This window comes from Coregonus lavaretus (genome assembly GCF_964263955.1).
Source record: "Coregonus lavaretus genome assembly, chromosome: 25".
NCBI classification, from domain to species: Eukaryota; Metazoa; Chordata; class Actinopteri; order Salmoniformes; family Salmonidae; genus Coregonus; species Coregonus lavaretus.
This window is the reverse complement of record NC_140012.1, coordinates 23,060,458-23,086,547: the sequence shown is the minus strand read 5'-3', so window position 1 is coordinate 23,086,547 and position 26,090 is coordinate 23,060,458. Positions and strand designations below refer to the sequence as shown.

The 26,090-nt window shown below is 42.9% G+C and overlaps 1 protein-coding gene across 2 annotated transcripts in view; it reads left to right on the top strand.

Annotated features, from left to right (window-relative positions):
• The window catches only part of spag9b (sperm associated antigen 9b), a 60,348-nt gene that overhangs the window by 13,253 nt on the left and 21,005 nt on the right, over positions 1-26,090 (top strand). For both annotated transcript variants that reach the window (XM_084141816.1, XM_084141815.1), the window contains exons 2-4: positions 12,932-13,052; positions 20,665-20,735; positions 23,963-24,054. In XM_084141816.1, the coding sequence (XP_083997942.1) occupies positions 12,932-13,052; positions 20,665-20,735; positions 23,963-24,054 (284 nt within the window). The remainder of the gene's footprint in view (positions 1-12,931; positions 13,053-20,664; positions 20,736-23,962; positions 24,055-26,090) is intronic.

The window sequence follows — 26,090 nt, the reverse complement described above, 5'->3', positions numbered from 1 at the left end:
CTCTCGCAGACAGACCACGAAGCTGATCGAAAAGATGGGCTTGCTACCGCTAGGCCACTCAAGCTAGTTTTGACAGTTCAAGCGCAAGTAATGTTCCACAACAAGCACAGACTGTAGCCAGTATTCCCATGGGGGTAACTTGCACATAACAGGGCCTGTTGCTTGTGAGAACTTGCAAACAGTTATGTATGGACTAGATTGCTTGCTAGCTTTAAACCCCGATAGTCATTGTTGGTAGGCTGCACAGGCTAATCTTATAAAGCTATAGCATTCTGAAGCTAGCAGGATATGTCATCTGGTTGCAACAGCTGATGACAAGGTTACATAGTAGTCATTTGGCACTGTTGCTATTATTGTGGCTGGTGACACATTACTTCAGTAATTTGCATCATGGGTGGTTTTGTATGCTCATTTTTTTTGTAGACTAATTTGCTTAATTTGATGCCCGCTGTCCAAACTGGATGCAAACTCCTGCAGTCATGCATTAGTCAGCATACAAATGGAGTTACACCCAAAGGGAATGATGCTGACAGTATTTTCCAAACCTGTCAGTGTTTCTCAAATAATGGGTCAGGACCCAGTCGTGGGTCGCTCACCGCTCTAGATAGTTTGAATCTAGCTTTCTGGCTAAAAACATTTGTCTGGTTAACTTGGTAGAGTCAGACCGACCTTAAGAGCAGTTGCCAAATGAGATTTGGCCTCCTATCCAAACCCCAAATCCAAAACAGGAGTGACATTGGAAGTTGGAACTCCACCTTGTCTCTTTCCTCTCTCTCCTGCTGCAACTGAACAGTTGTTTGTGTTTGTTCTGCCGCCACACATGGCAGTCCCTCTCTTTTGCTCCCCCTCTCTCTTTCTCCCCCATCCCACTGCCTTTCACCCACTAGGCCAGGGGTGCTGAACTACTATTTGAGAAGATGCAGTGACACAAATGTCCTAGTTGGCAAAGGTCCTGATGGATATTGTCCTTTATCGGCGCTGTGTTACAGCGTAGTAACAAACATAGTCGTCTACGATTTAGCAAACATGTTGTTATATAAAATGTACATTAAATACTTTAAATTAGACTAAGAATTTGAATTAATTACAACTTTCTTTTGAATGTAAACATGTGCAACATTGCATCAACATTGCTGAAGAACAAAGGTGGTTGCATAATTGTCTAGGTGAACCATTGTACATGGGCCTTAAATAAAAAAATATCTAAATGAAATAAAGTGCATGTTTTCTGGAGAACAAAGGAGAGTTTAACCAAAATAATAATCTGAATGCACAGAACGTAACTGTGGGCCATGCAATATTCATGTATAAGTCACTCTGGGCCTTGCCCTTGCATCAATGAGAGAAATTACACTTTGTCTCCTGCCAATGCTTTGAACTTTGGCTCAAATGGTGTGGAAGCAACTCTGAGACACTGGTGCAGGTGTTCATTGGTGAGCCTGGTGCGGTATTTGTTTTTAACAAAGTTCATTGTGGAGAAGGCTGATTCCGGATGTATAGTGCCAGTTTCTTGAGAACAGGGACATCAGCTGCTGGCACCATCTTTTCCCAGAAAGTGACAGGGTCACAATCACCAGCCTGCTCCTTCAAAGCCAATCACCAGCCTGCTCCTTCAAAGCCAATCACCAGCCTGCTCCTTCAAAGCCAATCACCAGCCTGCTCCTTCAAAGCCAATCACCAGCCTGCTCCTTCAAAGCCAATCACCAGCCTGCTCCTTCAAAGACACATTTTCTTGCAGCTCAAGCAACTCCATTTGCAGTGATGCAACAGCTTCCCATCTGAAGATCTGTTTTGCTTCTTCTGACAACTTTGTCAGATTTGTGACCAAGAAGTGGTTCTGGATGAGCAGTAGCAGTTCTCTTCCAACAGTGAAGTCATCAAAGTGAGCCTTGAAGTTATCCATCAGCTTCTGGATGACATCAACATGGTAGGGAACGTCTTTGTCTCCCTGCGTTTGCACCAGAAGATTGGAGAAGTGGACAAGTTCTCCCTGGAGGTCATACTTGAAAAGCTCAAATGTCTTCTGGAAAGCCCGGACTGCTGTTATCATATCACACATTGTGTTGTCCTGTCCCTGCAGCTTAACATTCAATTGATTAAGGTGTGATGTGATGTAATGTCTGTCAAAAATGCAACCGTTTCTGTCTTCTCATCTTCCAAAAACTCAGAAAACTGAGTTGGCTTGTCACTCCTTTGCTCTGATAAGAAAGCTTTGATTCCCTCCTGAATGGCCCAAAAGCGTTCCAAAACCCTGCCTTTGCTGAGCCATCTGACATTGTTGTGCAGTAGTAAGTCATCAAAATTGCCATTGGCCTCTGTCAGAATGCCTCGTAGCAGGGGGTGTTGCTCTCAAAAAGTTGATCAGTTTCATCATCGTTGTCATGACTTAAGAATAGTATTTTCCCAGACTGGCACACAGGATAGATTGATGGATGATGGAGTGATATGATGTCAGGGTGGTCCTCTTTTTCAAACGTGCAACCAGCCCTCCCTCTTCCTATCATGGGCTGGAGCTCCATCTGTAGTGATGGAAACCACTGACTTCAGATCTATCCCCCTTTTTGTCAGCATCCCTTTGACGGCATCATGAATATCCTCTCCCCATGTGTGTGCTTCTAGATTTGTTAAGCCGAACAGCTCCTCACAGAATTCCTTCTTTGTTTCGTTATAAATTCTGACAAACACCAGAAGCTGGGCATAGTCAGTGTTATCTGTTTATCCACAGCTAATGAAATGCATGGTGCATTCTGAATGGCCTCATCAAGTGAAGTAAAATTTTCAGTTAATATTTCAGTTCTCCTCATTGCTGTGGAATCTGACAGTGGGATCTGTTTGATCTTTTCCCAGAGCTCATCCTTTTGTTTATTAACAAAGTTACTGGTAACTAAGCTCCTTCTATTAACGTTTGAACCACAGTCAAATCTTTCTGTTTCTTTCTGCTTGCTTGTCCCAAGGTTCCGCAGAAGATATTTGGATTGATGTGATTGGGTAAGACACGGCCTCTTGTATTTGCATATAACCACGCGATTGGATTAGACAGGGCACTAGTAGAGGTGGGCGTTGCTTCAAGAGAGAAAGAGAGGTTGCCAAGTTAGAGAGGCCGCTGCGCCCGTTAGTTAAAAAAAAAAGCTGTCTAAAAATAATGTATTGATTTTTATATAACAAAATGCGACGTTGTCCGGTCCGTATTGACCCTTCTCTGGGTCCGGACCCGGACTGCGGTCCGCCAGTTGAGTTTGGCTACACTGGGCTATCTGTATGCCTTCTCTCTCTCCCTACCCCTATCTCCCTCTTTCTAAATCACACTGTTCTAGTGCTGTTGTGATTCACCCCCCTAACCCCCCTCCCTATGTGTCATTACACTTTCTTTATTCCCATAACTGCCAAAGTGAAAGCTCCTATCCTCTCCTAAAGATGGGTTAACAGGTCAGGTGATTCTTTGTTAGCAGCAGCAGTGCTGTAGGCTTGTCCTGCATTTGTGTTTTATAAGCTGTAATTTAGTACATGAGCACGGTTTCGGAGACCTCTGTTGTAGTGTTAGTTATGGCTTGTGTATGTGTGTGTCTGGGCTCTGCCCTTTCAACTTCATTCACATCAGCGAGGTGTGCCTTTTTTATTTTTTTATTAGTGTTAACTACAACATGATAACACCACTTAGACAACAATTGAAGGTCACAGTGGTAATGTTCCAAATCTGTGACTGATCTCTGACTTTGTCCTGTCAAAGGGCACTGCTAGTGCTAACTGCTTTCCTTGCCATCAAGATGAGAGCTCATGTAGTACATTGAGTACTAGGCCTAGTTTTGATTCGACATGTCATGATTTGAAAACTAGGGTGGGGCTGGGTGGGGACAGATTAACGTACGGGTGTGTTTGTGTCTCCCTGAAGTAATTTGCTTTGCACAGCTCAGTCTTGACTTTCTCCTCAGAGCTGCAGTTCAGTGGAGTGTGGAAAGACAACAAGCGCAGAGTCTGGTCATAAAGGTTCATAATTAGTTAAAACTGCAATATGTAACTTTTTGGGTGACCCAACAAAATTCACATAGAAATGTGTGTTATAGATCTGTTATTCTCATTGAAAGCAAGTCTAAGAAGCGGTAGATCTGTTCTATGTGCACTATTTCTATGCTTCCCGTTAAGTTTTGTTTTTGCGTCTTTAACTTTCGGTTTTGTAGACCAGCTGAAAATACTATATTTTTGGTTAAGGAAAATATATTTCACAGCGGTTTAGATGGTATAATGATTCTCTACACTCTACGGTTCGAAGGAGCTGAGAAACCATTCATTCTGTGTTAGATTCTTCACCAGTGTTAGGCCTTGTTGTTTACTTTGAGGTTGAAAAATACTGTATGCTTAATTGGCTTTACACACAGGCCTGGCTAACTAAATGACATCAGTCATGTTGGTCATTAGGCTCTAGAAAACCATCCAATCCACATTCTCATGTCTGTAAAAATCCAAACACCTGCCTACTAGACTATAAGTAAAGACATGATGGTTCTCAGCCAGTGAGCAACACTGCAGACAGACACCCCGGTCCCAAGTACTTTTTGGGACAACCCATTAAATGCTATTGGGACTCAACAGCCAGACCCAAACAGTCTTAGTAAGTCCAGTGTAACACTGATCTCTCCCAGAGCTGAGCCCAGGTGAACTCTTCCTAGACGGACTGTGACTCTACACTATAGACAGGGAGAGGAAGAGGGCACGGCCAGGCGGGAAATTGCTGGGAAAACAAGACTTCCTGAGTTCCTCTCTGCGGCCAGGATGCTCCTCGGACCCATTCCCCCTGGGGTCACGGTTCAGAATGATGATGTCACAGGGTGATGTCAGAACTTAGAAGGCAATGTCATAGAGTCGTGTCATTCCTGCCAATATCAGTCAGGCTCTAACCAATAGGCCCCTGTATCTTGTTCCAGTTATCTGTTATCACACAGCATTTATCAGGGGCAATTTAAAAGCTTAAAAGCATGTCATTGAATTGGGGCTGGAAAACAGAGGTCGGGGGTGTTATCTAAAGTGCACCGTTCAAGAGTCGACTGTAATGGGCTACATCCCCATTCCTTGTCCCAGTCTGTGGATGAGTGTGATGAATAGGATTGTATGTCAAACCCAGGCTCTAGTCCAGCTGTGTCATTTGCTCAGTCACACTACCATACTAAAACCCCCTCCTTCACAGTCTGTCAGCCCCTACCTTCCTGCAGTCACCTGATGACCGCGTGAGGCTGAGCAGAGCAGACCCTCCCCAGGCTATGGGCCTGTTAAAGGCAAAAGCTGTTACTGCCCATCTCATCTCTACCCAGGATCAAAGAGGAGCTCGCTGGTAACAGTCAGAACACATACACACACGGTCGGGACTGCCAACGTGGCTCTCTCTGGAGTAGAACTGCATTTATGTTGTAATAAACAGGCTGGTTCAATTGGCTTGCTTGTGTAACCGACTAGGTATTAAACAAGGGCCGGGACAATACCAGTATCGCGATACTCGGTAGTATCGTGGCAAGATAACAAAACGTGAAGTGGATCTTGATTTAATTTCCAAGCTATAGCACACAATGTTTTACATACAGAAGGTCTTTAAAGGAACAAATAGTTTCGTCTGCTTCGTGTTTTAATTTTTGCCAAGGAAAAAATATTGCGATACTGGCATTGTCACAGCCCTCTCTTGAACACAGTTAATTATTTTAAATCAACCTGTTAGCCCCACAATTGGATGTCACGGCCCAGACCATTCATACGGTTTGTTGATTTGGACAATTATCCGGATGTTTGATGTTGATCTATAAGTTATGATTTAATATTAAATCAATCAAATCAAATGTTATTTGTCACATGCTTCGTAAACAGCAGGTGTAGACTAACAGTGAAATGGTTACTTACGGGCCCTTCCCAACAATGCAGAGAGGAATAAATACACAATGAGGAACGATAACTTGGCTATATACATGGGGTACCATTACCGAGTCAATGTGCAGGTATACGAGGTAATTAAGGTACAGCATTGACCCCTTTTGCACTAACTCTTTTGACTCATCACATACGCTGCGGTTACTGTTTATTATCTATCCTGTTGCCTAGTCACTTTATCCCTACCTATACGTACATATCTACAGTACCAGTCAAAAGTTTGGACACACCTACTCATTCCAGGGTTTTTATTTTATTTTAACTATTTTCTACATTGTTGGATAATAGTTACGATGTAGTTATGATAAAATAACACATGGAATAATGTAGTAACCAAAAAAGGGTTAAACAAATATTATATTTGAGTTTCTTCAAAGTAGCCACCCTTTGCCTTGATAACAGCTTTGCACACTCTTGGCATTCTCTCAACCAGCTTCATGAGGTAGTCACCTGGAATGCATTTCAATTAACAGATGTGCCTTGTTAAAAGTTAATTTGTGGAATTTATTTCCTTAATGCATTTGAGCCAGTCAGTTGTGTTGTGACAAGGTAGGGGTGGTATACAGAAGATAGCCCTATTTGGTAAAAGACCAAGTCCATATTATGACAAGAACAGCTCAAATAAGCAAAGAGAAACGACAGTCCATCATTACTTTAAGACATGAAGGTCAGTCAATCCGGAAAATGTCAAGACCTTTGAAAGTTTCTTCAAGTGCAGTCGCAAAAAACATCAAGCGCTATGATGAAACTGGCTCTCATGAGGACCACCACAGGAAAGGAAGACCTCTGCTGCAGAGGATAAGTTCATTAGAGTTAACTTTACCTCAGCTTGCAGCCCAAATAAATGCTTCACAGAGTTCAAGTAACAGACACATCTCAACATCAACTGTTCAGAGGGGACTGCATGAATCAGGCCTTCATGGTCGAATTGCTGCAAAGAAATCACAACTAAAGGACACCAATAAGAAGAAGAGACTTGCTTGGGCCAAGAAACACAAGCAATGGACATTAGACCAGTGGAAATCTGTCCTTTGGTCTGATGAGTACAAATTTGAGATTTTTGGTTCCAACCGCCGTGTCTTTGTGAGACGCAGAGTAGGTGAACGGATTATCTCTGCATGTGTGGTTCCCACCGTGAAGCATGGAGGGGGAGGTGTGATGGTGTGGGGGTGCTTAGCTGGTGACACTGTCTGTGATTTATTTAGAATTCAAGGCACACTTAACCAGCATGGCTACCACAACCTTCTGCAGCGATACGCCATCCCATCTGGTTTGGGCTTAGTGGGACTATCATTTGTTTTTCAACAGGACAATGATCCGAAACACACCTCCAGGCTGTGTAAGGGCTATTTGACCAAGAAAGAGAGTGATTGAGTGCTGCATCAGATGACCTGGCCTCCGCAATCACCCGACCTCAACTCAATTGAGATGGTTTGGGATGAGTTGGACTACAGAGTGAAGGAAAAGCAGCCAACAAGTGCTCAGCATCTGTGGGAACTCCTTCAAGACTGTTGGAAAAGCATTCCTCATGAAGCTGGTTGAGAGAATGCCAAGAGTGTGCAAAGCTGTCATTAAGGCAAAGGGTGGCTACTTTGAAGAATCTAAAATATATTTTGATTTGTTTAAAACTTTTTTTGGTTCCATATGTGTTATTTCATAGTTTAGATTTCTTCACTATTATTCTACAATGTAGAATAATAGTAAAAATAAAGAAAAACCCTTGAATGAGTAGGTGTGTCCAAACTTTTGACTGGTACTGTAGATATGTACAGTTGAAGTCAGAAGTATACACACGCCTTACTATGATCAATTTTCCCATAATCCTAAATCACTTCTAAATTTCCAAATATATAATGTCTGAAACACACCCTAAAAGATTGGCCAAAATACAATGTAGACGTCATACAACCACACCAGTACACATGTCCTGTTCCTTCAACAGAAGTTTACATACACCTTAGCCAAATACATTTAAACTCAGTTTTTCACAATTCCTGACATTTAATCCTAGTAAATATTCCCTGTCTTAGGTCAGTTAGGATCACCACTTTATTTTAAGAATGTGAAATGTCAGAATAATAGTAGAGAGAATGATTTATTTCAGCTTTTATTTATTTCATCACATTCCCAGTGGGTCAGAAGTTTACATACACTCAATTAGTATTTGGTAGCATTGCCTTTAAATTGTTTAACTTGGGTCAAACGTTTCGGGTAGCTTTCCACAAGCTTCCCACAATAAGTTGGGTGAATTCTGGCCCATTCCTCCTGACAGAGCTTGTGTAACTGAGTCAGGTTTTTAGGCCTCCTTGCTCGCACACGCATTTTCAGTTCTGCCCACAGATTTTCTATAGGATTGAGGTCAGGGCTTTGTGATGGCCACTCCAATACCTTTACTTTGTTGTCCTTAAGCCATTTTGCCACAACTTTGGAAGTATGCTTGGGGTCACTGGCCATTTGGAAGACCCATTTGTGACAAAGCTTTAACTTCCTGACTGATGTCTTGAGATGTTGCTTCAATATATCCACATAATTTTCCTTCCTCATGATGCCATCTATTTTGTGAAGTGCACCAGTCCCTCCTGCAGCAAAGCACCCCCACAGCATGATGCTGCCACCCCCGTGCTTCACGGTTGGGATGGTGTTCTTCGACTTGCAAGCGTTCCCCTTTTTCCTCCAAACATAACGATGGTCATTATGGCCAAACAGTTATATTTTTGTTTCATCAGACCAGAGGACATTTCTCCAAAAAGTACGATATTTGTCCCCATGTGCAGTTGCAAACTGTAGTCTGGCTTTTTTATGGTGGTTTTGGAGCAGTGGCTTCTTCCTTGCTGAGCGGCCTTTCAGGTTATGTCGATATAGGACTTGTTTTACTGTGGATATAGATACTTTTGTACCCGTTTCCTCCAGCATCTTCACAAGGTCCTTTGCTGTTGTTCTGGGATTGATTAGCACTTTTCACACCAAAGTACGTTCATCTCTAGGAGACAACGCGTCTCCTTCCTGAGCGGTATGACGGACTTGTGGAGGTCTACAATTTTCTTTCTGAGGTCTTGGCTGATTTCTTTTGATTTTCCCATGATGTGAAGCAAAGAGGCACTGAGTTTGAAGGTAGGCATTGAAATACATCCACAGTTACACCTCCAATTGACTCAAATTATGTCAATTAGCCTATCAGAAGCTTCTAAAGCCATGACATTCTTTTCTGGAATTTTCCAAGCTGTTTAAAGGCAAGCAGTTGCCATACCAAGCGGCGATGCAGGCAGTCAAGGTGCTCTCAGTGGTGCAGCTGTAGAACCTTTTGAGGATCTGAGGGCCCATGCCAAATCTTCTCAGCCTCCTGAGGGAGAAGAGGCGTTGTCGTGCCCTCTTCACGACTGTGTTGGTGTGTGTGGACCATGATAATTCCTTAGTGATGATGGACACCGAGGAACTTGAAGCTCTCGACCCGCTCCACTAGAGCCCCGTTGATGTGGATGGGGGTGTGCTCGGCCCTCTGTTTCCTGTAGTCCATGATCAGCTCCTTTGTCTTGCTGACGTTGAGGGAGAGGTTGTTGTCCTGGCACCACACTCGCAGGTCTCTGACCTCCTCCCTGTAAGCTGTCTCGTCGGTGATCAGGCCTACCACCGTCGTGTCGTCTGCAAACATAATGATGGTGTTGGAGTCGTGCGCAGCCATGCAGTCGTGGGAGAACAGGGATTTGGGATTTGAACACACACACACACACACACACACAAACTTTTCTGCCTTTCTCTGATTGAATACCCCCTGGCTGTTATTGACTTGTTGACAGTGAAAAGGTCTTCCTGTTCACATGACATTTGTTGTTACGGTGTTATCTCACTGGAAGTACAAACACTCAGCGCTGTGACCTGCTCCAACCCCAGTCTCTCTCGCTCACACACACACACACACACACTTGACCATCAGGCCAGGGAACATATTCATAAACACAAACACAACCTGGAGATGGCAACCTCCTCAAATCTAACCCTGACTGACAACTTGAGGATCTTCCTAACCACAGATGCATGGCCCTTTAGTGACTTCCAGTATCTGTATGTGATATCTGATTTTGGCCATACAATCGCCTACCCTTTTTGTCAGAGCCATCTTGCTATCCCAGCTGCCCAGTTATACCTAGGCGAGACCCAAAGAAGATGCAGTGCACTTAGTAAAACTCCCTGTCAATAGAATGTTAATACACTGGGTTAGTGTGTGTGTGTGTGTGTGAGAGAGAGAGAGTTTGTGTGTGATGGGACAAAGGGAGCATTATGCATGTTCAGGAGGAGAGGAGAGGGGGAAGAGAAGAGGCAGATAGCGCTCCGGAGAAAGAGAGTTCTTCTACTCGCTATCATATGAACACCCAACTATGGGTCATATGATGAGCAGCACGGAGAAAGTGTGTGTGTGGGGGTTAGTCGGTGTTTGTGTAGTGTGTTTGCGTAAGTCATTAGGAAAAGGCGGTGAGGTTCTAGGGATGGATGTTAGGTATTATGCTTTTATGATAGTTAATATCATTTCTGTGCATGATGTGCAGCCTTGTGTTTAGTGCTGTTGACAAATTAAGTCTCTATACCCCCTCCCCCCTCCCCTTGCTCCTCCCCCTGCCCTCCCAGCCCCCTTGTTCAGTCCAGGCTTCATGTAGCCTAATGCTCTTATTAGATTTACTGTGAAGAAGTCTGTGCCTTTACTGCCTTTCAGACCCTCTCTCATACCTTCCCACGTTCCCACATAGTTTTTTTTCTTTCTTTCTTTCTTTCTTTCTTTCTTTCTTTCTTTCTTTCTTTCTTTCTTTCTTTCTTTCTTTCTTTCTTTCTTTCTTTCTTTCTTTCTTTCTTGCTTTCTTGCTTGCTTGCTTGCTTGCTTGCTTGCTTGCTTGCTTGCTTGCTTGCTTGCTTGCTTGCTTGCTTGCTTGCTTGCTTGCTTGCTTGCTTGCTTGCTTTCTTGCTTTCTTTCTCTTGCTTTCTTTCTTTCTTTCTCTTGCTTTCTTTCTCTCGCTAGGCTTATGCTTTCATAACCATTTGAACAGGGCCTTGACTAAGCCTACAGCCAAAACGTTTTGTTTTATATCAGTGTAGGCAATTAAGCAGGTCACATAGACATTCATTCTCAGAGTGCCTTTGGCCTAACTTACATCTGCTCTTTGACACATAGAAAGTGGCGTTCATGTAGAGAAGAGCCTATTTGTTCCAGTAGGCCTCCGGCGGAGCAGGGGTCTCGGGTGTTTCTCTCCACCAGCAGATGACTGCTCATCCCAGCCGACAGGCTGGCCGAGCTCCATGATCACAAGACTCAAGACTGTGTTTTACGTGTGTCTGGCTAATGAGTGCAAACTTTAGTTCTAGCCTAGTGTTATAACACAAGATTCAACTCAGTCTAGTGTCAGGTGTGTTAGAGCTGGGCTAGGACAAAATCCTGCAACACTGCTCTAACAGGTCTCTATTAACAGTCACAGGCTTGTTCAGCCAAAGCTGCTGGTTCAACTCTCTTACTGTACGTTTATAATAAGCTAGGCGATATGCAGTTCAGTGTGTGTGTGTGTGTGTGTGTGTGTGTTTCTCTCAATCCCATGGAAAATTGTTGATGTGAATTTTTCCCTTGATCTGATAGAAGTTATTGAGATCTAACCTACAACAAGAATAATAGCTGCGCAGAAAGGCACACAGGCAGACGGGTGGGTTTTGTCCCATTGATCTCAGTCCAGATCTATGAGTTAGTGAGGCCTTACAGAGCTGTCCCTAGAGTCTCTCCCCATTCACCTCTTCTTTCTCTGTCCCTAGTCTCTCCCCATTTATCTCTTCTCTCGCTCTGTCACTGAGTAGTGAGTGACACTAAGGAACACAGGAAGTGTTGACAGGCGGAATCTCGCATGAACATGATGCATACAGCTCACCCTCCTGTCTGTTGGCTAGAGGTCAATGACCTTTCTTACAAGTACTTAAAGGTCCAATGCAGCTGTTTTAATCTCAATATGAAATCATTTCTGGGTAACAAGTACCTTACTATGATTGTTTTCAATTAAAATGGTCAAAAAGAAAGCAAGAATTTTGCTAGGACTGTCTGAGTGGGGCGGGGAAAACTGAAAACTAGCTGGTATTGGCAGAGAGGTTTGGAACATTCTTATTGGTCTATTAACTAATTGACCACCTGGTAATGTCACCAGGCAGGCCAAAACACCATCCTACCAAAACAGGCTGTCTTTTCAAACAGCTCTTACACTAAAAGGGCATTATCATAATTTTTACAATTTCACAGTATTATTGCAACTTCATAGTGTGGAAATATACAGGTAACTGGCTAAATAAAGGCAACGCCAACATAAAGTATCTTTATTTATATATATATATATATATATATATATATATATATTTATTTACCCACTTTTTCTCCCCAATGTTGATCTTTTCTCATCGCATCTTAATAGGGTGTTGGGCCACCACGAGCCAGAACAACTTCAATGTGCCTTGGCATAGATTCTACAAGTGTCTGGAACTCTATTGGAAGGATGCAACACCATTCTTCAATGAAAAATTTGATCATTTGTGGTTTTGTTGATGGTGGTGGAAAATGCTGTCTCAGGCGCTGCTCCAGAATCTCCCATAAGTGTTCAATTGGGTTGAGATCTGGTGATTGAGACGGCCATGCCATATGGTTTACACCATTTTCATGCTCATCAAACCATTCAGTGACCTCTCGTGCCCTGTGGATCGGGGCATTGTCATCTTATGGGGCCATTGTAGTCAAAATAATGGCCTGCCCAGCATTTTTATACATAACCCTACGCATGATGGGATGTTATTTGCTTAATTATCTCAGGAACCACACCTGTGTGGAAGCACCTGCTTTCAATATACTTTGTATCCCTCATTTACTCAAGTGTTTCCATTTATTTTGGCAGTTACCTGTGCATGAAACACAGGAAAATCACGTTTATGAAAGCATTGGGGCTTTAAGATACACAGGCACATGCCATTGTGTTATTCACAGTGTTTTAATATTTCTCTTTTTCTGTCTCTGTAGAGGTACATGGTGTTTGAGGACAGTCAGGAGACGGAGAAGAAGGACCTTCAGAGTCGACTGGTAATGCTGGAGTCACACACACGTCAAATGGAGCTCAAGACCAGGAACAACTCGGACCAGAGTGAGTCAATCAATCAATCATTGTGGCTTCTAGGACTGGAGCTGTGAACCCTAATGGAAGGAATACTGAGAAAGACATTACAAGTGAAGGGCTCAGGAATGTGCATCACTGGGGGCTGGAAGAACAATATATTTACTGGGTTATACTGTATCCGCAGGCCATAGAAACAAACAACCCACATGATGCTGCCAAACACAGCCTCACGAACCGTGGGAAGGTCATTACATAAGGAATAAACTCACAAGGTGATAAATAGTTTAATGTTGGAGGTGTCTGTGTAAGTGCAGTCTATAAGGGAGTCTTGAATGGAGAATTTAATTTAATTTTGCAATCATTGCATCACACCTCGAACTCAGTTTATTCTGGTCTGCTGAGTTGGTGTTTGACTGTGAACTAGAAGGACTCTGATTGGGTTAAGCAGCCACTTTATGGGTTTCTGCCAGCTGACCTTGACTGAGTACACGCACGCATCACCTGACTTGACATTCAATAGTGCTCACAGCCAAGTCCACAGTCCTTGTTCTTTCCAATTGGGGTTTCTCTCTCTTCCACTTTCACCACATCTTTCTTTTTCTTTTCTTTCACTTTCAGTTCTTTCTTACTTGAACAGTTTTCATTCTCTCTGTCTTCTCTCTCCTTAAACTAGATCGGGAGAGGCATAGCAGTAATACTCTTGTGTTGAGTCATTTAGATGTGGAAACTAGGCTAGCTCATAGTTCATATTGCTCAGCAGGTGTGTGTGTAGACTGTAGATGATGAACCGTACAGATATAGTATACCGCAAGCCGTAAACATACAGTACTTCCGCTTCCCAATACACACGTTTTACTATCCTTGTGGGGACCTAAAATTGATTTCCTTTCAGAATCGTATTTACCTTATCCCCTAACCCTAATTGTAACCCTAAACCTAACCCCTAAGCCAAAAATAACCTTTGTCCTCGTGAGGAACTGGGAAGTGTCCCCACAAGGGAGGATAGTACCCACGAGGATATTAATACAAGCCCACACACACCAGGTGGTTTCCTAAAGGGTTATTTCTGTCTGTACATTCTCTAGTTGGTTCCTCATTGTCTACTGGTAGTCACTAGTCATGGTAACAAATAACTTACAAATCACATAGCCAGCTGAGCTAAGTCCTAGGCATTCACTAAACCACCTACGACTGTCTTGAGTTTAAAGCCTGACCTAACAAGTCTCTTTTCTATTCGTCTGAATGAAATCCCTGTCCTATGTCTCATTCTACTAAAAGCCAACGCCAAAAATCCAGTGACAACAGTCTGGTGTTGTTAGCCAGGCTACCATAGAGAAATGTGGAGGTAGCAGATGATATTAGATAACTGTGTTGGCAGTTAGTGACTAACTCCTGATGCTGTGTTGGGAGGGTCATTGTCAATGAGCAGATGGTAGGCCTGCTTGGGTTAGTGTCTCAATCTCACACAAATCAAATTGTATTTGTTTCATGCGCCGAATACAACAAGTGAAGACCTTACCGTGAAATGCTTACTTAAAAGCCTTTAACCAACAATGCAGTTCAAGAAATAGAGTTAAGAAAATATTTACTAAATAGACTAAAGTAAAAAATAAAAAGTAACACAATAAAATTACATAACAATAACGAGGCTAGATACAGGGGGTACCAGTACCGAGTCAATGTGCGGGGGTACAGGTTAGTCTAGGTAGTTTGTACATGTAGGTAGGGGTAAAAGGACTATACTCTGCCTTTGTGAGAGGATATGGTTAGGCTGGGCAATCATCTGCATGTACACACACAGAATGTTGTCAGGGTGTTTTCACTATAAACAGTCCATGCCAGCCAAGTTGCCAACACAGTGGATTAAGTAACAGGGCTCAGAGCTATGTTTTACTGAAATAGAGTAGATTCTAATGTCTGTTTCTAGTGTGTTTAGGTTGTAGCTTGTGCATTTTAATCTTAAAGGTTAAACATGGCTTCCGAGTGTGTGTGATGACTGGACGAAATGGCTTAGAATTCCTAACGTTTTCCATAGATTATGGCTATTCAGTGACCCATAACCCAAAATATTTGAGTGTTTGAGCCAGCCACTGTATTTTACTAGTGTGCGAATGACACCTGGTGGTCATACATTGCTACTACAACTGACAGCAGTTTAATATTTTTTATTTTTTTTATTTCACCTTTATTTAACCAGGTAAGCCAGTTGAGAACAAGTTCTCATTTACAACTGCGACCTGGCCAAGATAAAGCAAAGTAGTGCAATAAAAACAACAGAGTTACATATGGGGTAAAAAAACATAAAGTCAGAAAATACAACAGAAAATATATATACAGTGTGTGCAAATGTAGCAATATAGTACTTGGTTTCTCATCTGAAGCCTCAGCCATGTTCAGTTCGAAAAAAAATCACTACAGCTGACATGATTCCTTATTCTAAATACCAAAGAGGTATGTCTGTTCTATATCATACATTTCTATCTGAACGTTGGCCAACGTTGTGTCCTGCTAAACTTGACCCTGGTATGGGACAGATATTACTGATGGGCATCAGTAATTGGACCGTGCTCCCACCCATCCAGGACATCACTCGAAACGGTGCCTGAGGAAGGCACGCAGCATCAAGGATCCCACATACCCCAGCCATGAGCTGTTCTCTCCCTTACCGTCGGGTAGACTGTATCGGAGCATGAGGTCTGATACCAACAGGCTCAGAGACAGTTTCTATCTACAAGCCATCAGACTGCTGAACACTTGAACTGGACTGACCACATGCTCTGATTCGCCGCACCTTAGCACACATGTACTCACTCATGCATACACCCACACATATATATTCATGCTACACACACATCACAACTGCAGCTGCCAGACACTAATTATATGGCTCAGTTTATATACACTGCCCCACACCCCCCCTTCCCCAATACACTTGTAAATATTGGCCTATAAATTGCAGTTGTAAATATTGGCCTATAAATTGTGCGAACCTGTATTATAGTTATGCTAAAATGTTTATTCTATTCTACTGAGCCATTTACTTTATTCGTATTCTTATTGTTGTTGCATTGTCGAAGGAACCTGCAAGTAAGCATTTCGTTGGACAATGTATACCATGCATATCCCGTACATACGACTAATAAAACTTGAAACTTGGTCACTGACAGATATTACTAATGTTCCAAGATTGCATTAAAGCGATACTCAGGATTTTGGCAATGAAGCCCTTTATCTACTTCCCCAGAGTCAGATGAACTCATGGAAACCATCTGCATCCAGTATGAAATTAGAGGTGGTTTCATGAGCTAATGGTATCCACGAGTTCATCCGACTCTGGGGAAGTAGATAAATGGCTTCATTGCCAAAATCCTGAGTATCCCTTTAACTTTGAACTGTACACAAAAGTGAACTTCTTAATAGGGTCATTCAACATTTGATTTCAATAACCTTTTGACTGCACCTCTTGATTTGAATGACTCTTTCCATACATATTTGCCCATGGTAGAAGTGGTCAGAAAATTACTTTTTGGACCTGAATGCCAAAACATTCAGTAGATAGGTGCTCAAAGTTTAACCATTTTGCATACCCCACCATACTATGAGACATCCATGTCTTCATCACTGGAGAAGTTTAACGGTTGCGATTGATATCATTTAAAAAGCTTACAAACAGGGTTGTCAAATTATTTTATAATTTCTTTAGGTTATTGTCGTGCTGAAAGGTGAATTTGTCTCCCAGTGTGTGTTGGAAAGCAGACTACACCAGGTTTTCCTATAGGATTTGGCCTTTGCTTAGCTGTATTCCATTTATTTTTATCCTAAATTCCCTATTCCTTGCCAATGACCCATAACATGATGCAACCACCACCATGCTTGAAAATAAGAGGTGTTACTCAGTGATGTTGGATTTGCCCCAAACATAAGGCTTATATTCTTTGCCACATTTGTTGCAGTATTACTTAAGTGCCTTGTTCCAAACAGGATGCATGATTTGGAATATATTGTATTCTGTACAGGCTTCCTTGTTTTCACACTGTCATTTAGGTTAGTACTGTGGAGTAACTACAATGTTGTTGATCCATCCTCATTTTTTTCATATCACAACCATTAAACTCTGTAACTGTTTTAAAATCACCATTGGCCTCATGGTGAAATCCCTGAGCAGTTTCCTTCCTCTCCGACAACTGAGTTAGGAAGGAGGCCTGTATCTTTATAGTGACACTGGGTGTATTGATTAGGGCTGTCCCTGAAAAAAAATATATAAAATACATGTTAAATCGTGTATTTTTCCATATATAGACACACCCTATGTGTTTAAAAAAATCAACTATATGCTTGTCTGATGCTGTTTGATGAAATAAGATACAAATGACTCAATAGGGAAGAGATCAAGAGAACCTTAACCTGACCCCGACCATCTTCCTCCCGCTCCTGCTGGCTTTCGCAGATTCTGCCATTACTCTCCTGAAGTTGCCGGTAATAGGCTACATGAGGAGTCGGAAACCTTTCTCATGTGGAATGCCAATTTGTCTTACAATTTCTACTGATCTGTGTGCCAGTTATGGTTTTCATATGCACATTTTCATGGAACAGTTTCATTTAATTTATAATAACGTCTTCGTATCTCAAAATCATTGTCATGTGGTTAATCAACATTCTATCCAAATCTTAATGAAAATGATACAAACCTAAAAAGTAACTTCTATTGCCAACTATGTAAAAATAACCTACATAAAGCCAACAAATAAAAACATTGCAGCCTGCAGGTAGAAAATATCCTGATTTAAAAATAAATATCCTATAAATCACATTGGCTAAGCATGGCCTGTCAACTATCAACTTGGATCCAGCCGAAAGCTCCTGCTAGCAAACTTGCAACAATGTATAAAATATTCTGGGCCCTCAGTTTCCTGCACCAGTGAGATCAGGACAGACACAGCTGTAGGCTATTTTGCGCAAGGGATAAGAGCTCATCAGGTAGGCCTATTTTATGACGTTTCCACTGGATCAGAGCATTACATTTTTCCCTTTCACGCTGAGTGGTTATCGAAAGGGAGAGAACTGAATTTTTTCTCTCAATACATTAAGGAGCTATTGTCATTCTCAATGGATGTAAAAATACTTTGTTTGCTTGCTGTTTTGAGGTGAAGAAAACATTACTTTGAGAAGCTCCACAGCTCATTAGTGGTGGTGCGTTAAGCCAATCAGAAATACTATCAGATCCCCAAATGGGCACATTTATATGCCTACATTTATATGCCTACATTTATATGCCTACATTTGCGCGCAGGCCAGGTAGCCTATAGGCCTACTTCTATGCGTAATCAAGTGCGCGTCCTTACTCAACATTGACAGTAGCGTTCCAAACAAAAGACAATGATTTAAATTGACAACCCGTAAATGGAATGAAATAAACCAAAACTTGTTTCAAACAAGTGTAACAGGTTGTGCGCTCTGCAAACAAAGTGTCCACTCTGACGAGAACGGTAAAATACTGGAATAATAATATATTGAACGCATTAACAGAAATTACCACGACCAAACAAACGTTGTAGATTAGAAATGATAGGAATTAACGGTAAATGTAGGCTACTACTAGTGATATATGGAATGGGGAATTGATAGACACTAACAATCAAGGAAAACAATTCACACAAAGTTATGAAACAATGAATGTGCACAAATTGGCAGGAGACAGCGCATTCTGGAGAGACGTGCATTGTGCATTTTAGCCACACTCCCCTTCTTCTATGCCATCCACGCGGCCTCCGCAATGGATTGGTCTCAGCCTTCGCAATGGATTAGTTTACTGAGATGGGCGCGAATCAGACAGGTGTATCGTGTGCCATAAAAAATATATATATATATTTGTTACTGCTCGACTAAAATAAAATCTCAGTTGACCAACAGCCTATCGACCAAACAATCGACCAGTCGACTAATTAGGGTCAGCCATAGTATTGATACACCATTCAAAGCCTAATTAATAACTTCACCATGCTCAGGGATATTCAGTGTCTGCTTTTTTTAAATTTTCATTTATTTTGAAGACCTTTCAATCGGTGCCCTTCTTTGCAAGGCATTGGAAAACCTCCCTGGTCTTTGTGGTTGAATGTGTGCTTGAAATTCATTACTCGATTGAGGGACCTTACAGATAATTGTATGTGTGGGGTACAGATATGGGGTCGTCATAAAAAAAAGTCATGTTAACCACTATTATTGAACACAGAATGAGTCCTTGCAACGTGTTATGTGATTTGTTATACATTTTTACATTTTAGTCATTTAGCAGACGCTCTTATCCAGAGCGACTTACAGGAGCAATTAGGGTTAAGTGCCTTGCTCAAGGGCACATTTACGTCATTTAGCAGACGCTCTTATCCAGAGCGACTACAAATTGGTGCATTCACCCTATAGCCAGTGGGATAACCACTTTACAATTATACTTTTTTTTTTGGGGGGGGGGGGGGGGGGGTAGAAGGAATTATAAGCACCTTTTTACTCCTGAACGTACTTAGGCAAGCCATAACAAAGGGTTTGAATACTCAAGACATTTCAGCTGTTCATTTTTAAAAAATTAATTTGTAAAAAAAATATAAAAACAAAATTCCACTGTCAATATAGGGTATTGTGTGTAGATCAGTGACACACAATCTCAATTTAATTCATTTTAAATCCTGGCTGTAACAACAAAATGTGGAAAGGGGGATACCTAGTCAGTCCCACAACTGAATGCATTCAACAGAAATGTGTCTTTCGCATTTAACCCAACTCCTTAATCTCGACATCCACGTCATCAGTGCCCGGGGAGCAGTTGTTAATTGGGGGTTAACTGCCTTGCTCAAGGGCAGAACCGCAGATTTTTTCCACCTTGCCGGCTCGGGGATTCTAACCAGCGACCTTTTGGTTACTGGCCCAACGCTCTTAACCCATAGGAGTTTTACGTAATCTATCACAAGACATCTAGTGGCCCTTTTGGGTACTTTTGCAATTATCTCTGGCCCTCTGTGTGGCCTTATCACATGTAAAATATATGAAATAATTAAATAAGATTATTTTTTAATTTAAAAACAATTGAATGACAAAGCTGTAAAACATTATCCTAAATATAAACCTAGTGAATACCATTGGTGTTTTAAATGAGGGTTTCAGCATGAAATATCCATTAGTAAAATAAATGTGTAATCTTTTTTTTATGTCTATGTATTTGCTGTCAATGTTTTGCATCAAACTGGTGGCCGTTGTGGAAACAAAATTCAATAGTTGGACGAGTTGAAGAGGTGATTTGAAAATAATGCCATTGTTGATTAGATGCTTTTTTCATTAATAAGGCAATTTTCTCTTGAACCATATGGTCTATCTACTAGAAACTAATGGACAGTGGACACAGATATAACAAATACATACTATATATGAATACATTTTTAAAAAAGTAAATAAATTACCAAAGTTACAATAGATTGCCATAGATTTTCTGCTTATTTCCAAAATTACTGAAGATTCCGTTAACTTTCGCTAATTACCGGTAGCTTTGCAACCCTAGGAATTACCCTATAACAGTTTTTTAGGGTTCTTTTCCCTCATTGACCATATAGTTCTGTTTGACTGAGATCACACGTCTAACTGTTCTCTCTTTCAGTTGGCAGATTGGAGGAACGAGAAGCCGAGCTGAAGAAGGAGTACAATGCCCTCCACCAGAGACACACAGAGGTATGGGGGAGGAGGGGGGAGTGTGTTTGTGTATTTAAGTCCGTGTTGGGACTGTTCCATTGTAGGCCTACTGGGCAAACTATATACTGAACAAAAATATATAAACGCAACATGTAAAGTGTTGGTCCCATGTTTCAGGAGCTGAAATAAAAGATCCCAGAAATTTTCCATATGCACAAAAAGCTTATTTATCTCAAATTTTGTTCACAAATTTGTTTACATTCCTGTTAGTGAGCATTTCTCCAAAGCATTTCTGCAAAGATAATCCATCCACCTGACAGGTGTGGCATATCAAAAAGCTGATTAAATGGCATGATCATTACACAGGTATACCTTGTCCTGGGGACAATAAAAGGCCACTGTAAAATGTGCGGTTTTGTCACACAACACAATGCCACAGATGTCTCAAGTTTTGAGGGAGCGTGCAATTGGCATGCTGACTGCAGTAATGTCCACCACAGCTGTTGCCAGATAATTTAATGTTAATTTCTCTACCATAAGCCGCATCCAACATCGTTTTAGAGAATTTGGCAGTACATCCAACCGGCCTCACAACCGCAGACCACGTGTAACCACGCCATCCCAAGACCTCCACATCCAGCTTCTTCACCTGCGCCGCTGCCCAGTCATGTGAAATCCATAGATTAGGCCCTAATTTATTTATTTCAATTGACTGATTTCCTTATATGTACTGTAACTCTTTGTTCAGTAGAAATCACGTAAAACTCAGGGCCTCCCGAGTGGCGCATCGGTCTAAGGCACTGCATCGCAGTGCTAGAGGCGTCACTACAGACCCGGGTTCGATCCCAGGCTGTGTCATTACCGGGAGTCCCATAGGGCGGCGCACAATTGGCCCAGCGTCGTCCGGGTTAGGGGAGGGTTTGGCCGGGGGGGCTTTACTTGGCTCATCACGCTCTAGCGACTCCTTGTGGCCGGGCGCCTTCAGGCTGACATCGGTCGTCAGTCGAACAGCTGGCTTCTGGGTTAAGCTCCTGTGAGTCGCTCTGGATAAGAGCGTCTGCTAAATGACTAGATTGTATGTATAATATGTTTTAGACATAGGTTGGCATGATGTTTGACCCACAGTGAACAAAGACAAGACTGCTATTTCCAGCTTACATTCAGGGAATTCAAACTACAACAGAGGACGGAGGGAGGGGAAGGGAGGGAGAGATAAGGATGGTGAGGGATGGAGAATGCAAGATGCAGGAGAGAGGAAGGAGAAAGAGGGAGTTAGAATTGGGTCAGTTTAAGGAGATTTGGAGCAATTATCCCAACATTAAGTACAGTGGGGAAAAAAAGTATTTAGTCAGCCACCAATTGTGCAAGTTCTCCCACTTTAAAAAGATGAGAGAGGCCTGTAATTTTCATCATAGGTACACGTCAACTATGACAGACAAAATGAGAAATAAAAATCCAGAAAATCACATTGTAGGATTTTTTATGAATTTATTTGCAAATTATGGTGGAAAATAAGTATTTGGTCAATAACAAAAGTTTCTCAATACTTTGTTATATACCCTTTGTTGGCAATGACACAGGTCAAACGTTTTCTGTAAGTCTTCACAAGGTTTTCACACACTGTTGCTGGTATTTTGGCCCATTCCTCCATGCAGATCTCCTCTAGAGCAGTGATGTTTTGGGGCTGTCGCTGGGTAACACGGACTTTCAACTCCCTCCAAAGATTTTCTATGGGGTTGAGATCTGGAGACTGGCTAGGCCACTCCAGGACCTTGAAATGCTTCTTACGAAGCCACTCCTTCGTTGCCCGGGCGGTGTGTTTGGGATCATTGTCATGCTGAAAGACCCAGCCACGTTTCATCTTCAATGCCCTTGCTGATGGAAGGAGGTTTTCACTCAAAATCTCACGATACATGGCCCCATTCATTCTTTCCTTTACACGGATCAGTTGTCCTGGTCCCTTTGCAGAAAAACAGCCCCAAAGCATGAAGTTTCCACCCCCATGCTTCACAGTAGGTATGGTGTTCTTTGGATGCAACTCAGCATTCTTTGTCCTCCAAACACGATGAGTTGAGTTTTTACCAAAAAGTTATATTTTGGTTTCATCTGACCATATGACATTCTCCCAATCCTCTTCTGGATCATCCAAATGCACTCTAGCAAACTTCAGACGGGCCTGGACATGTACTGGCTTAAGCAGGGGGACACGTCTGGCAATGCAGGATTTGAGTCCCTGGCGGCGTAGTGTGTTACTGATGGTAAGCTTTGTTACTTTGGTCCCAGCTCTCTGCAGGTCATTCACTAGGTCCCCCCGTGTGGTTCTGGGATTTTTGCTCACCGTTCTTGTGATCATTTTGACCCCACGGGGTGAGATCTTGCGTGGAGCCCCAGATCGAGGGAGATTATCAGTGGTCTTGTATGTCTTCCATTTCCTAATAATTGCTCCCACAGTTGATTTCTTCAAACCAAGCTGCTTACCTATTGCAGATTCAGTCTTCCCAGCCTGGTGCAGGTCTACAATTTTGTTTCTGGTGTCCCTTGACAGCTCTTTGGTCTTGACCATAGTGGAGTTTGGAGTGTGACTGTTTGAGGTTGTGGACAGGTGTCTTTTATACTGATAACAAGTTCAAACAGGTGCCATTAATACAGGTAACGAGTGGAGGACAGAGGAGCCTCTTAAAGAAGAAGTTACAGGTCTGTGAGAGCCAGAAATCTTGCTTGTTTGTAGGTGACCAAATACTTATTTTCCACCATAATTTGCAAATAAATTCATTAAAAATCCTACAATGTGATTTTCTGGATTTTTTTTTCTCAATTTGTCTGTCATAGTTGACGTGTACCTATGATGAAAATGACAGGCCTCTCTCATCTTTTTAAGTGGGAGAACTTGCACAATTGGTGGCTGACTAAATACTTTTTTTCCCCACTGTATGTTGTCATGTTGCCTCAACTCAGTCTGCCTAAAGTCTGTTCTCCATAATGTATTACTAACACATTGGCTGAGACGCCAAAACAAACAAGCCTGCATAGAGACCATGACATTTAAATATGGACGGAAACTAGATTTTAGCTCACACACACACAAACACACGGTGACAGCTGAATACCCCACAGGCCAGGAGGCTGTCTGTTCCAGCTGTACATCGACACAAAAACCTCATCTAAGAAACAGCAGGCATCATGGCCATGTTCAAATCGTTTTTTGAATAGGGCCACTCCCTGTCCACGCTAACCCCCCGTCTCACTGTGTGGTATGTCCCATGCAGATGATCCACAGCTACATGGAGCACTTGGAACGTACCAAACACCAGCAGCATGCGCCGGTGCAGGAGGCACCTTCAGACACAAGCAGATCACGGTAAGATCATACATACAACTCTTAAAGTCACATTCCAATATCACTGTGTGTACAGTATCTGCAGTTGTACACAAACACTCTCATATAGCAGTGCTTCCCTAGTACATTGCTGGCTCGTGGCCAGTTCATCCTGGGTACTGTGTAGGTCAGTGGAGGCTGCTGAGGGGAGGACGGCTCATAATAATGGCTGGAACGGAGCGAATGGAATGGCATCAAACACATGGAAACCATGTGTTTGATGTATTTAATACCATTCCACTATTCCGCTCCAGCCATTACCACGAGCCCGTCCTCCCCAATTAAGGAGCCACCAACCTCCTGTGGTGTAGGTGTTTGTATTTTATTATACAGCTTCCCTAGAAGTATGGCACATTAACATTCATTGGCTTAGTTGGCTCCTCACCCTGGCTCAGTGTGTTTGTGAGAGAGTAAGTTGATGTGCAGGCACCACTCCTACGCTCTCTGCCCTCCATAGGCACTATTTCCATTTAGGTCAGAACCTGACAGAAGATGAGAGATGTGAGGTAGGGATGAGAGGATGGGAAGGGAAAGGAAAGGGGGGGAGTAGAGTAGAGGAGGGGATCGGAGGAGAGGATGATATGAGTTGAAGTGGGGGGAGGAGGATGAAGAGGAGATTGGGATAGAGATTGAGTAGGACTATGCCATGGAATCAGCTGTATTTAAATCAGCCAGAGGTCTGTCAGTGGTCAGCTGCATTAATCCCACAGTGGGATGGTGATGAGAGTGATTCAGAGCTGTAGTGTTTTTGTCAGCTGATCAGATTAGTGAGTGAAACAGCAGTAAAAGGAGGTCATGGTCTCCCGCTGGGCAAACCTTCATTTTGAACAGTGTAGCTTTTTAGATTTAAGCAGCATTTGTGTTTGTGTTCACAGTTTGTGTTCACAAGGCACTCATTTGTGATTTCTGCGTTTTCCCTAACAGAAGTGTGGTACATTATTTATTAGCTTTGTGTGTAGCAGCAGCCCTCTACAGTCTCTCAGTAGCAGCAGACGCTGTCAGTTCCTCCTCCCAGTCTCTCCATGGCTCAGCCAATCAGCATCGAGCTGAGGGGAGGCATATGTTACCAGCTCTGATGCTGCCTCAGCATCCGAAAGGGAGGGGAGAGAAAGCGAGGGTGAGAGCGACGGCGACAATTCTAGACTGCACAGCGACATCAGTGTCGCAGCTTAGGAAAGACAAAAGAGTAAGCGGGAGTATCGTCTGCCAGAAAGAGGATACAATACATCAAGAAAAGAGAGGCGAGGAGAAGGCTGCTGCAAAGCCAGTGTCCACCCTCTTTCTCTCGCTCTCTCTGGATGATGTCACAGCAGTGTTGAACTGAAGCCGGCATCACTCTACAGTAGCAGCTGCTGCTCTGTCTCTCTCTGCCACAGCTGCTGCTGCTCATGGGATTACTGCTGCTGTTGTTTCTGTGGCCGTTGCTCGTTGGTCCGCTGGTCTGAACACACATAGCGCCACACCCCGCCACACACTCTACTCTACTCTACTCTCCAGCCTGAGTTCCAGATCTCCTGTACCTGAGCATTCTTCTCTTCACCAGACGGCAACAGAGTGTGTATGTGAGGAGTACTTTGTCGACAGAGGGAGAAGAAGTATAATCTACTTTGCACCGTCATCCAGGGACAGTTTGTAAAAGCTCCAGAGGCGTGTGTTTTAGGGTTACCCCCACACCCGCTGGCGGTCGCCCCCCTCCCCTGGTCCCGGCAGTGAGGGGCGCTGGGCCATGTTCAGGGGGGGCCATGAGCCCGAGGTGTATGCTGCTGTTTGTCTTTGGCTTCGTTGGAGGGGCCGTTGTTATTAACTCTGCCGTGCTGGTGTCTCTGTCTGTCCTGCTGCTGGTGCACTACTCTGTCTCTACTGCCCTCCCTGCCCTGCCCACCCTGCCACGGCCCAGCAGGTACTGTGTGTGTGTGTGTGTGTGTGTGTGTGTGTGTGTGTGAGAGTGTGTGTGAGAGACCCGAAACACAGCCTACTGTAAGTCACCCCCACTCCTGCAGGTAACTCTCTGTGAAAGG